The sequence below is a fragment of the Chelonia mydas genome, chromosome 25 (genome assembly GCF_015237465.2).
Source record: "Chelonia mydas isolate rCheMyd1 chromosome 25, rCheMyd1.pri.v2, whole genome shotgun sequence".
In the NCBI taxonomy this organism is placed as follows: Eukaryota; Metazoa; Chordata; order Testudines; family Cheloniidae; genus Chelonia; species Chelonia mydas.
Genome location: NC_057858.1, coordinates 13,484,026 through 13,497,795, shown reverse-complemented (window position 1 = coordinate 13,497,795; position 13,770 = coordinate 13,484,026). Strand labels below are relative to the sequence as shown.

General features: G+C 38.4%; 1 protein-coding gene across 19 annotated transcripts in view; it reads left to right on the top strand.

Annotated features, from left to right (window-relative positions):
• Nucleotides 1-13,770, top strand: part of GATAD2A (GATA zinc finger domain containing 2A) — a 112,350-nt gene that overhangs the window by 71,512 nt on the left and 27,068 nt on the right. For 16 of the 19 annotated variants that reach the window (XM_037886093.2, XM_037886090.2, XM_043535744.1 and 13 more), the window contains one exon: nucleotides 1,350-1,621. The exons of the other annotated variants lie outside the window; for them this stretch is intronic. In XM_037886093.2, the coding sequence (XP_037742021.1) occupies nucleotides 1,359-1,621 (263 nt within the window). In that variant the 5' untranslated portion in view covers nucleotides 1,350-1,358. The remainder of the gene's footprint in view (nucleotides 1-1,349; nucleotides 1,622-13,770) is intronic. 19 annotated transcript variants of the gene reach the window in all.

Here is a 13,770-nt window from a genome sequence, read left to right as displayed (position 1 = left end):
TGTCTGAAATGACAATTTGGTGTTCTGTAGATATAGGACTGTGACTTGATGGGAACAGGAGTTGTAAACTGGAACAGGAAATAAATTATATGGTATAACTACTCCACTGTCCTTCATTTCGAAACACCCTAGAAATTTTTTTTTTTTTTTTTTTTTTTTTTTTTTTTTTTTGAAGCTTAAGGTCTATTGATGACTTTTAGTTATTGGTTTTTGTGCTTAATTTAATCTCTAAGAAACTAAGCTACTTTTAACAATTATGATTTTTTTTTTTTAAAAAAAGTGAATGCTGGGTGCCCCCCCTGAAGGGATGGGACGAGCAGAATAACAGATGCACTGCTATGTTGTAATGTGAAATTAAAAGCACTGTCCCTTTAAGAGCAGTGATGCTCTCCCAGACTTGTGTTTTGGAATGCCAGCAGCAGCCTTGCAGACACATTGCTGCTGTCCTGTCTCTGTGAGGGTTAACAACACTTTAGCTTGTTGTCTGGAACCGGTTCAGACTGGTTTTCTAGAAAGTGCTTTGTCTCTCAGACTGAATCCTGGGAAGGGTCATGTGGAGCCCAGTGATGTCATGGGATCAAAAACTGACTCAGCTTTTTTATCAGATGTGTGTCTGCAGGTATAGTGAAGTGGCAGACTGAAATACCAAAGCTCACCAAAAGCAAAAGTTTCTGACTTTGGCATACAACGAGTTAACTGTGATCCCACAGGAGTTAAGCACTTCCTGTGCAGCGAGTGGAAAAGCCTGGCTCATTCATTAAGAGAGAAGAAAGTATCAACTTGAATATTACAATGGCAGTGCCTTAATCTCTAGTGGCAAACTATAGGGAAATATGGAAGAGATTCTCTTCACTCAGGGCGTGGTAGTCCTTTCCCCACAATGTCTGGTTCCTGAAATTTGTAATCAGATACAGGTGCTAAGAAATTCATGGTAGAAATCCCCAAAAACCTCTAATCCTAGATTTAAAAAAAAAAAAATTTTACTCATTTGCATGTGACGCAAATAGAGAAATTCTTTTCCCTTTTTTGATAAACATCCAAACTTTTTTTGTTTCAGTTGCATTCCTGTACAATCGCCTGCATTCTGTTACAAGATATTTTTTAGGGTTTATATTTGACAACTATAGTTGCTTTAAATAAAAAAAAGTGAGTGACTCCATAGTAACTTCAGACTAAAACCTGCTCTGAGGGTAGGGTGAGTAAGCACACTGCAAAACTTTAATTGCTCTTTCAGGATTTCTTCTTTTGCAGCAACCATCATATATTGGCCTTTTTTGAAATTAACAGGTGATTTATTTTTCTCAAAATGCATTTTACTGATTTATCTCCTTTTTTTCCCCCTCCCCCAGAGCTTCACAATGACCGAGGAAGCATGCAGGACACGAAGTCAGAAACGAGCACTAGAACGAGAAATAACCCAAAATGATGTGGACAGTAAAAAAATTAAAATGGACAAAGGATTGTTGGGAACAGATATAAAGACTGAAGGTGACATTAAAATAAAGACTGATCCTGGAACTGGGAAAGTCCAAGGATTATTAAAAGGAGGGGAGGTAAAAGCAACTATTAAAGTGGAAGTGCAGACAGGTGATGAACCTGTTGACATGAGTACCTCAAAAAGGTGAGTGGCTACCTAGAAACTGCTGTCATGCTTCCGTATTTGAACTACCTGCACAACAAAATGTGGGGAAATAGTCTATTGACCTATTCAACAGGCTATCACTTGGAATAGACTTCTAGACTTTTTAATCTATGGGATGACAAAAAGAGTGAAGTATATATTCAACCTCTGAAACAGATTGGTTTGTGTTCAGCATTCCTCTTAAGATCAGCCATGGTTCTGTAGCCTCAAAAGGTAGCTGTTGCTTGTTCTACCCATGAGTATTGTCATTGTGACAGCAGCTATAAAAGATGAATACTGAAATGGGGAAATATGACCTTGAGTGAAGGAGTGGATGCAAACCATAAAGGGCGGGGGGGGGCGCACTCTCTGAGTAGCTGACTCCAGAGATTACTTCCATGTGGTAAGGACTGCTTGTGCCCATAATCGTGTGGGTGATACAGGTAAGGAGGGATAGCTTGTCTCTGTGACTATTAACAAGGGAAGTGGTTTAGGTGCATCTTACTGCTGTCTTCAGAGCTGTTGTGGGAAAAGTTGGTTTAAAAGTTACTAATGACTTAGCAAAAAGAAAAGGAGTACTTGTGGCACCTTAGAGACTAACCAGTTTATTTAGGGTGCCTCCACTTTTTTTAAGTGACCAATCTGATCCCTTTAACGGGCACTGGTTTTGCAAAAGGTAAGTGCGTAGCACTTTGAAAATCAGGCCCCTTTTAATTTAAGAAATCTTAAATTAGACACCTAAAAATGGAAGTATCCAAAATCATTGGTCATTTTGGAAAATCTTCTCCTTATTGCTCCAGTCTAAGGCTTTTTCAAACACACACATCACATAAGAATTAAATTAGGAAGCTTTTTAGTATGTGAAAACATTTTATTCATAATCACCACCAAAAAACTGGTTTATAGACTTCCATTCTATTCTGTATGCTGCCTATCCTTGGGTTCATTATGGGCCAAGACTACAGGTGGTCATGTGATGCTGACTTTTTTTAGTTTTTTGTCGCAAAGGACAGACATGAATATTTTTCATTTTTAGGATGCAATGTGGTCTAGTTTTTGGAATATGAAAGAGGAAGTCAGAACTCTTGGCTCCTGTTCCTAGCACTGCCACTGACAGTTTAATCTTGGGAAAGTCAGTTAACTTTTTGTGTTAATTTCCCTATCCGCAAAATGGAATAAATATTCCCAATATTGTTGCAAGTCTAAAAAGTGTATAAAGTTATTTCCTTGCCTGATAGGTACTATAGAAGTGTAAATTATTAACTTGTTTCATATGTTGGAACAGAAACTTGAAGTTCCTCTCGAGTATGCAAATTCTCACGTATTAAATGTATTTTGTCCCCCACTCTAGCTTAAAAAATAGTACAGGAAAAACTGATATGCCCTTACTCCATAATGCTAACTAGTGTATGAATTATTCAGCTTTCCTCTGTTCCTGCTGCTTGTAACAATGAATTTGTCCAAATATCACTTTCAGCAATACATCAAATATACTAGATTTCTTCCAGTAACTTGGATTGACTGAAAGTTCTTTGACATGTTCTGCTTCTTCTATAAACTCACTGGTTAAAAATGGCATCTTCAGACCTTGCTCAAGATGATATTTAGGATGTACTTGTATGTCTGATCATAGAATCATAGAATATCAGGATTGGAAGGGACCTCAGGAGGTCATCTAGTCCAACCCCCTGCTCAAAGCAGGATGAAAGCTGTGTTGATGACAATATCCTTTAGGAAGGGGTAATACTGTAGATAGATGGTTCCTATGTAAGGGAATTTCTTTTCTGTTTCTCAAAGAATGAGAGGTGGTGGCGGGTCAGGTACTAAATAAGGGTAAACCTTTTCAGAAGGTAGTAACACCTTTGTGGCATTATCACTGCCCTATCAACTAGCATAGTTGTGTTCAGTTCTCTTAAAGGGGAAAGCATAGTCTAGTGGCTAAACACCAAGGCTGTAAACTGAATACCAAGGGTTCTGTTCCTAGCTCTGTAACAAACTTCCTGTGTAAACCTAAGCACGTTACTTTAAAAGGGCAGTGTCTGCTAGAAGTCTAGTGAATCTTCTTTTAAAAACGTTTGATTTCTCATGCGACACCTGCCCCCGAGTCCCCTTGATGATTTTTGTGGCTTTATAAATACTTTCTAATCTTTTGGTAAATGTCTTTCTGCTCCCCCTTTGTGGTGTGGAAAAACCTATTCAAACTAGACTTTGAGGGGGAGAATCCATGCTCCGCTTTCTAGAGAGCTTCTGTTTAAAAATAAGTATTATAAATAATCCTATTTAGAGAACCTGAGACACCCCTTCATTTTATAGTATCACTACTACAGCAAATAAGATTTTTCTGTTTTCTAAATGGCAGGGAAAGCTTGCTTGTATAAGAATGTCCCTGCATTGGAGGCATAATCCAAAACCCATTGAAGTTTTGATGGGAATCTTTCAGTTGACTTCAATGGGATTTGGATCAGGTCCTAGATTACCAAGTACAGATAGTATAGGTTATGATTGTATTTTGACCATGCTTTTTAAGTGGAGGAGTAAAATATTGGCATTTCTTACATATGGAAGATGAATCTGAACAATTCTGCAGACTTTACAAGTAGTATCTCTACCTTCCTGCTCCCCGCTTCTCTGTCCAAAATAGATGAGAATTTCTTAATCTTTCAAGATGTGATGTAGGGCATGTAGGTGGCAATCAAGACATATATCTGGGCACATAGAGGATCTTTACATCTTGGCAAGTGCAACAGCTGATCTAAAATGCATGATTCCACTGAATAAATTTGATCCCTTATTTTTTAAAAAAAGATGTCATTTTTGTAGGTAAGTACATGATATTTTGGTAAAAGGCTCTTAAAGTTTCAAATTGGGACTCTTAATTTTGGACTCAGCTTTTCATATTTTCCCAGACTTCTGATACGTATATGAACCCATAGCTTGCAGCCCTTAAAACATTTGAGTTTTGAGAGGTAAAACAGAACTATTTCTTAAAGTGATTGTTTTGTTGCACTGGTAAAAACTTTCTGCTTTGGTAAATTCATAATCAAAAGCCAAAATGCTGTCCATTACTAAAAACAACTTTAGAAGTTATTTAATTGAAGATGTATTTTTTCAAGAGTACTTGTGGCACCTTAGAGACTAACAAATTTATTTGAGCATAAGCTTTCGTGACCTACAGCTGTAGCTCACGAAAGCTTATGCTCAAATAAATTTATTAGGCTCTCTAAGGTGCCACAAGTACTCCTTTTCTTTTTGCGAATACAGACTAACACGGCTGCTGCTCTGAAACTTTTTCAAGAGTGTTCGTGGATTGTTACTTTTGCCTGATCTGCAGCAGATTATCCACTCATTGGCTTTTTAAGATTTGAAATCTGAACTTGAAGACACACTGAATATTTAAAAAAATGTTTTTGAAAGTTTTCTGACTTTAATCTTAGTATTTTTAGTTCCCTTTAAAAATAAAAATTATCTGGCTTTCTTTTGGCGTCACAAAACGTCCTCAACAGAAGAGTCTGTGGTGGTGAGAGTTTATGATGAGGCCTCACAAGGCCAGCCGGTGGGGGTGGGGGGTGTTGTAGCTGTGTATCTAGCTCTGCTTAGCTTGCATAGTTAGGTCTGACTTATTATAGAGAATAAACTGAGGAAAGTGACTTGAGTCTTTGCACTCTTCTGATAAAGTCACGTGTGGCATTCTACTGTGGATGTTGCAAAATTGCAATGTAGTAATTTTTACAGATATGTTGATTTAGACAAATAAGCATTAATGAGTGGGAGGACAGTATTTGGCTTATGTCAACTCTTTACAGATGAACAAAGTAGTTAATAGTAATTCATCACCTTTAACAGCACCTCATATGTTTGTGGTGCATCGTATGGTTGCGATCAAGTTTTTTTTTTTTTTTTTTTGCTCAGGTTCAACAATAACTTACCAGATTTTTTTCAACATCATTTGAGCCAGCCTTCAGGCAAAAGTGCACTTTTCCTGAACAAAATTGTAGCACATAGGGCAAGAAAACTGTAAGTGTCCCTCTGAAGTGTGGCATCTTCTGGACTACAGAGCATCAACTGTGTGTAAACTCAAGTACATGATACTGCTCTAATGTTAAAAGACGCTGTCAACTTGTAAACCACATTTCAGTGAAACGTGTGTTTTACCTACTGTAGTTACAAATAACGAAGATTGCTATAGCTTAAAGAAGTTAGAAAGAAAAAATTTTCAGCTGTCTTCCGGTTTGTTTACATTAGTGAATTCAACAGCACTTTGTGTATAATCAGTTTGACCAAAAAGAAGCTTAACTTGTAGCAGTTTTATATTGTTTTTGGCCCCACCTACTCTCCTTTGCAAGAAACACCTTTCCAAACATCAGCAGGGGAACAGCAAAACGCTTTCTTAAAAACAGTTTCAAAAAAACCAGCAACAACAAAAAAAGACTCAGGTTGTCAGTGGGCCCTTCTAAAATCCTTCACTCTGTAGATGTACGCCAGAATAAGACAATGTGGATTTATAAATACGAGCACTTTTTATGCAAAGGCGACATAGCCTACAAAGAAGCGAGAAAACCCTTCCTATAAAGCATGCAGAATTTAACCAAAAGACCAAGGGTTAAATCCTGTCCTGCTTTGCAAGAGGAGTTCCCTATCCCTTCTCCCAAACTTCAGGCAGCAGAAAAGTATTCCCCCATGTACTCAAGCGAGCCAGCTAATGCAAAATAGAGTCAGCAGGCTGAGGAGACGCTTCCTGTGTGGACCCCTCCTGTCCCACCCACCTGCAACTCAGTTAATGTGTGTGCGACCGCTTGACACAAGCATTAGCAGTCAGCCAGTAGGGAAGCACGCAGCTCCTGGTTTGTGCAACTGCAGAGTAACTTTCCTTATGCCTTCCAAGAGAAACCCCATTTTAGCGAGCAAGGATCCTTTTTACAGAGGATGTTGCTCCCCATTGCTGTGCTAGTTAGTGAAGGATTTAGCCATACGCTGTACTCTTAGTTCCTTGCAGAAACAAAGCACTGTTCCACAAGTGATGAATGAAAATCAAGCTAATTCTGGGACCTGCTCAAATTAAACTTCATAATGTGCTCAATTCACACAATAATTCTGGTAATCCAAGAGAGATTCTGATATGATATGGGATGCCACAATATGTAGGTAACACTTCCTATATTGAGCTCCGTCCCTGCCAGTTGACCGTATGTACTTGGGAATGGGGGAAGAGTTTGAAACTATATATACATACTTAAGAAGTAAAGCCCTATATACTTAGTATGTTTGTGACTAATGATACATTTGTGGATCTCTTAGCATGTCACAAAACTTTGCAACTAGGTAAGAAGCTATAATGCCAGAAAGGAATTAGTATGGCTGCAAGGCAAAGCTGGAACATACTATGATACCTCAGAGGCTGAATATAACATTACCTTACTTTTTAAAACTGCCTTTTAATTTTTTTTTTTAAATAGCATTAAAAAACTCCTACCATTATCTCCTCCTTCCTTTTCTCCTTAGTGTGCCTGAATGTATTCCTTCAGACATTACTCTAGCGTCTTAATTTTTCATATGTATAATACACACACACACATATATATAAATTTAAAAAAAAATTTCATGGAATTGACTTGTCTGTGAATTTTGATGGTCAAAATTCTGTGACGTGTTTATGGTAGCAATGGGTTTAAAAACTCCATACATGATATATATTATCTTGTATCTCCACACACGTCATTTAGCAACAAATACAAAACAAATGATACATTAGCTGAAGTAAATACCTAACTGAAGTGTAGTTAAAACTAAAAATAATTATTGGAACACTTTTCCTTAATCCTGTGAGCCATTATGTTCCATTTGGCTCAAACATCCTGAGGTGGTGGGGTTTGGGTTTTTGTCTTGGTTTTTTTTTTGTTTGTTTTTTGTGTTTTTTCTTCCCCAAAGCACAATTCTTCCTTCGATCAAAAATGAAAGTGTGGATGAGCTATACAATTTGCATTTCATGTAGTGGAGGCTAAAGTCATTGATACCCTTAGCAGCAAACTTCTTTATTTTTAAATTGCTTTTTGACACACCCTCTAGTTTTTAAGATCCTGCTTTCTTAATTACTTGCAGACTGGCTGGCTTTTGCCACTGCTTGTTTGTCTAAATGCAAATTGCCAGGAAAAATGAGGGTGGGGAATCTGAAGGCTTCCCAACAGTTTTATGGCTTTCTTCCAACCAGCCCATCCTAATCTGTATTTATCTGTATATAGCTCCTTTTATTTCAGGGTTTACTTAGCTATCATCCAGGGGGGCAGGTGTTGGCAAAAGTTGCTGTTGTCTAAGAACTGCAATGGGTAGTTCTGGGAAAATCACATGGTCAGAGTATCAAGTCATTCTTTTGTTATACAGTGAAATGTAAAATAACTGTACATATTAAACACAAAAAGGTGTCAGAATTACTTTAAAGTTAACGTAATGGTTGTGGTCTGAACTGCGTTGTGTGAGACATGGCGCTAAATTCCCAGCCCTTCCCCTACACGACTCCCCATGCTATTTGGGAAAGGGAAATAATTTTATTGTTATCAAACACCTCCTCCATAGGAGTGGTATACGGTTCTTGGATTGATAGTTGTTGCAATATGGGCTCTTAATTGTGAGGGAAATGGAGAGATTCTAAAGACTAAGATGGAAACATGGAGCATATGTAAAGAAGGAGGAGATAATCAAATTAAGATCAAGTCAAACCCACAAATGTATGAAATTCTGAACGAAGGCTATGTGCTTAACCCCACACCTTTTTGTATGTAAGTAGTTCAGAATACAGAAAAACCTGGAGTTTGTTTCCCTGGGAGTTGTCTTGATTTTTATCTGACAGGGTATGGTCTTGAACATGCTGTATTATAGTGTTCTGCTTCATTATGTACAGCAGACTGGGAACAAAATTAAATGTACAAAAATTGTGATCCTTGAAGTGTCTGCACACAGCACTTCCAAAGAACAGGATTTTAGTACAACTCTCTGCTTCCCTAGTGACGCAGCTAATAGCAGAGCATGGGGGAGAGCAATATCAGTATAGTTATGTGGGAAGTGAAGACCCCAGAGTGAGAGTAGGAAGAGGAGGAACGGTAGTAAAGAAGGAGAGAGAAGAGGATACAAAACTATATATAAAAACTTTTGAAGAACCATCTAAGGGAGATAGATAGATATAAAAATAATATGGCCCTTAGGGGTGGGGGTGTGTGTGTGTGTATGTATATATATATATATATAAAAAATATATTTGTTTTTGTCTTAAGCATGCTGCACTTTTGCCCAAGGCTGCCTGTTGGGCCACGCTGGCATTCTGCGTACATGCTGTACTTTTTGAAATCGGATACTTCAATTGTTTTGTTTCAAAAAAGAAACATTTAAAATGGGGCAAGTCTAGTGATGGTGCTTTACCCTATTGAACAAAAAAACAAAAACCACTCCAATTAGGCTATTTCAGGCTTAATACAATATTAAGAAACGCTACTTGTTAAACTGGCTTCCAACTCTGGTCAGCCATTGTGCATGCGGTCAGACTGTGCTAGAACAATGTCTCTAGAATGTGTTCTTAAGCGCATTTTTAACACAGTGCACTTTGACTAGCCAAACCACGTTTGTAAGGGGTTTAGCTGGAACTGTGTATAATTGAAGCTTTTAATATATGGCTGCTGGCACAGTATAAATTGTACCTTCATGGTTCCAGTTTACCTCCTCTACAACATGGTCTGTTTCTCTACCAGGGCTCACTAATACATTGTGTGTTCTGAGGTTTAGGTACAAAACAGCTGAGTTAAAGGATGCTGTGGAAAACCTGATTTACAGGTTTCTTGCTTTTGTGAACTTGTCTGCCTTATTTTAAAATGCAAGGCCAGCTCCAATAAATCTTTTTTTGGAGTATAGGGATGGGAAAGGAGTAAACTTTATTGATGTTTTGTTTCAGTATTGTACCACTACATCCAGAGACTTGCATTGACATTTTGGATTCATTTTTAGACATTACATCTCCAAAAACTCTCTTTAATGTTGTTCCTTGTTATCTTCTGCCACCTTCCTCCTTACATCTCCCCTGCCCCCCAAAGACATTGGAGGTAGCAGAGGTTGTTGGGTGGAATAAGGGATGGGGGGGAAACCTGTTCCATACGTCAATATATAATAATGCTGTGGGTTAGGCATTAGTCCTGAGTGACAGTTACTCTGATATTTTTGGAATAGCCTTCCAAGGGAAGCAGTTGGGGCAAAAGACCTATCTGGCTTCAAGATTAAACTCGATAAGTTTATGGAGGAGATGGTATGATGGGATAACATGATTTTGGCAATTAATTGATCTTTGACTATTAGTGGTAAATAGGCCCGATGGCCTGTGATGGGATGTTAGATGGGGTGGGATCTGAGTTACTACAGAGAATTCTTTCCTGGGTATCTGGCTGGTGAATCTTGCCCATATGCTCAGGGTTCAGCTGATCGCCATATTTGGGGTCGGGAAGGAATTTTCCTCCAGGGCAGATTGGAAGAAGCCCTGGAGGTTTTTCGCCTTCCTCTGTAGCCTGGGGCACAGGTCACTTGCTGGAGGATTCTCTGCTCCTTGAAGTCTTTAAACCATGGTTTGAGGACTTCAATAGCTCAGACATAGGTGAGAAGTTTATTACAGGAGTTGGTGGGCGAAATTCTGTGGTCTGCGTTGTGCAGGAAGTCAGACTAGATGATCATAATGGTCCCTTCTGACCTTAATATCTATGAATCTCTGAATCTTCTACTAGAAAGTAAATGAGATGTATTGCTCAGATGTCATGGAATTGTAGATTATAGGGTGAAAAAAAATTAGACATTCCACAAATTTTTTATGCTTACAGTTGGAGTTTTTTCAACTCTCCTTTTTGTTTCATGCCATTGTGGCATGAGTTATATGAACCAGTTAATAACGTAACATAAAGCTCAATCTGGATAAGTTATCAGTTAATTCTGGATTGCTACTGAGTTCCTATTTAAAAATCTGGGATCTGAATTGAAAAAACAAGATATGCTTTTGGCATTTGTTCTGTTAAATCCACTGTAATTGGGTTGTCACTCTTGGTGTCCATTTCATTATTGCCCTGCACAAATGGACAATGCGGAACTGGACCCTTTAACTCTTCTAGGCTTAAAATTTAAAGAGTTAGATTCAGCTCTTATATGAGCGCCATTCCCCGTCTTAAGTGAGCTGTGCCTACTTACACAGGGCTGAATTTGACCTAGTGACATTCAAAGAAGGTACTTTATTGCCACTATAATATAACAAAACAAAAATAATCCCAAAACCACCCAATCTCAAGCAGAGCTTTGCATTACCTGAAAAGAGAGAGCTGCCAATCTGTTTTACGAGGAAGATGTTCAGATGTCTAGTAGTAAAAAATCATGACTTCTGTATTTAGTGGCATTTCATGGTTCATGTCACAGGGTGCTACAAAAATTACTATTTGCATTGCAATGGTGATGTTGTGACTGAGGCCTTCCTGAATGGAGAAGAGGGATCCAGAATCACTGTTTTTACAGCCTCCTAGCTGAAGTGATTCTCCCATGTGTTTGGGTTTTTTAACTTAAACTAAAACTGCTAAAATTATTTTTCTCATCCTATAAAACTAGTCATTTTGAGCTTAAAAGTGCCTCTTTTTGATAGTATGGGTTTTACTGAAGGAACTTTATGCCAGGTAACGTGCCACAAGGCATCATTTGTTTGTTGGTTGTTTCTTTTGGGGGCCAGGAGGATGGGGTTTAGATCAGAATTTTTAAGAAGGTAATATGGCCACCTGGTGCAAGACATTTGGACTCCTGAATTTTGGGTTACTGCTTGTGACCTGGACCTTGCTACAGAGCTCACCTCTCCCATGCTGCAACTTGTGACTTTCATGTTCCCGGCCCCTTCTTTTACTTCCATTGCAGGTCAACAGTTAAGTGTAATTTAGAAACAAATAAGGGGGAGGTTTTAAAGTGAGAAGGAATGTTAGTTGGAAGAGTAACTGAAATAGCATTTTGTAGCACTGTTAGGATCTTGATCATCCTGGCACAGTCCATTTTGGAATATGCTTCTGTACTTGTCTGTGGAGACAGCAGACTTGCTTGTTAAATTGTTAAGAGGTCTTGGATCTCTTCCAATAATGTGCCACTAGGTACGTATAGTTACCTCTGACTCTCTACATAGCCTTTCCAGAAGTAGCCCTCCTTTGGAATGAAACTTAATTTACTTATTCTCCACCAGACCCGATGGCTCCTACGTTGTCCTTCTTTCTTTTCTCCATCCCAGCTCTCAGCATAAGCTTGTAGCCTGCTGCTTCCTTATGTTTCTCAGTTTAGCCTGTTATCTAATGCTTTACAAATGTAGCTGATTAATATAATCTTGTATTGGGGACCATGACCAAAAAGCTAAATCTCAGAAGAGCATCACCATTAATGAAGTTTCATATACACACACTAATGGGCACAAGCACAACTTGTTCCATTTGCTTAATATTATATAGACAGTGTTTCCCGACCCCTGCCATACATTTGAAAAGGGTCTATTCTTGACCTCTTAGGAGGAAAGAGGGAGCCATTACAACAGTTGTCTGTCACAAGGCACTTTGGGTCTTAGATGTATCCTCTTCAAGACAAAAGCATAATTAATCTGCTTCTGTCCCAACTAAATGGAAGAAAGCCTCCAAGAATAGACTTTGCCACCTGAAGTCTGTTGAATTGGATGAACTTCTGTTCTTTACTGAAGTCAACAAACGTAGGTTGGTCCTGTTGGGAGTTATGCTTTTTGTCTAAAGAGCAGTTGTCTACCAAAATTCTGCTGGAGGAGCAAGGAGACTCTAGGATACTTTGGATTGATCTTTCTTCTTGTAAAACAAATATGTCTAACTTTAAAATGTTCAGGTGGATGGATGTAAGTTAGAAGGACGGTGGCCTCCAGCCTTAGATACTGAGCTGTGACTCGTGTGGTCTGTGTTCTCTTTCCAGCTCTGGCACAGACTTTATATGAACTTAAGGGAAATTGAAGCACACTGATTTACGAATCTGTAAAATAGAAATAATACTTCCTTACCTCACAGGGGTGTTCTGATCATAATTTTATTTTACAGGCACTGTGTATTATGATGACTGTACTGTCATAGGCATTTCTATCAGTGAACAAAAATGGAGGATAAGATTTTCAAAGCAGTCTAAATGATTTAGATGCATCTTCCATTAATGGAAGCTACATGTCTAAAACACCCAAATTGCTTTTTAAAATCTTAGCTGGAAGCTCCATTCATTTCAGCAGCTCAAAAATTGTACAGGAAATCTTTCCCAGAAGCATTTTGGAAGCAATTGGATGTAGAGAGGTCCACACAAAACAAAGGGGTTCAAAAAGAAGGCTTAACAAACTCTTTGAATTATGCCTAAGAGCATGTTTTAGTTGCTGTAACCCGTTAGATAGCTGTACATTCATTTCTATGCAGATGAAAATAGATCCATCCTCCTGAGCCTGGCTTCTAACATGGAGACCAAAATGGATGGGAACATATAAAGCCTCTTTAGACCAGCTTCTAAAACCTCCTGGGAGCATTATGGCACTTTCAGCTAAAGGGTCTGACCTCAGAGACTAAAGATTCACTGTCTCTGTGTTCACTGTTGTAACTGGCAAAGTGTTGATACGTGTGTGTGTGAGAGACACAAAGTATAGCAAGTCTCTTTAAGAGGAAGACTATACTATGAAGATCTAGTTTGGATTCATACGTTTCACAATCTTTTGGACTTTGATCCACAATGTAATTGGTCACGTTGTTGAGGTCTGAATAGATAAGCTTCTCTTTCATATCATGGTTGGCTTATTTTAGCTCTGTGAGCAAAACTTATTGCAAAATACTACTGAAAAGCGGTATTCCACCAGATCTGCAAGATCTCATACCATCAGAATTAAATCGCTCACCCATAAACAAACACTGTAGATGTGTTTTTGTTTTCTTTTTGTACTATAGAAGGATTCCTAAGTGTTTAACTTTCTGTAGAACAATAAACAAGTTGGACTTGATTAGCAGAATTTGAGAAAGCAGGTATCTAGTCAATTAGATTTACTGTGCAGATTGGGTTTGGGTTTTTTGTTTGTTTGTTTTGGGAAATGGGGTATCTTTTTTAAATTCAGGACACTAGAGAGGAAAAAG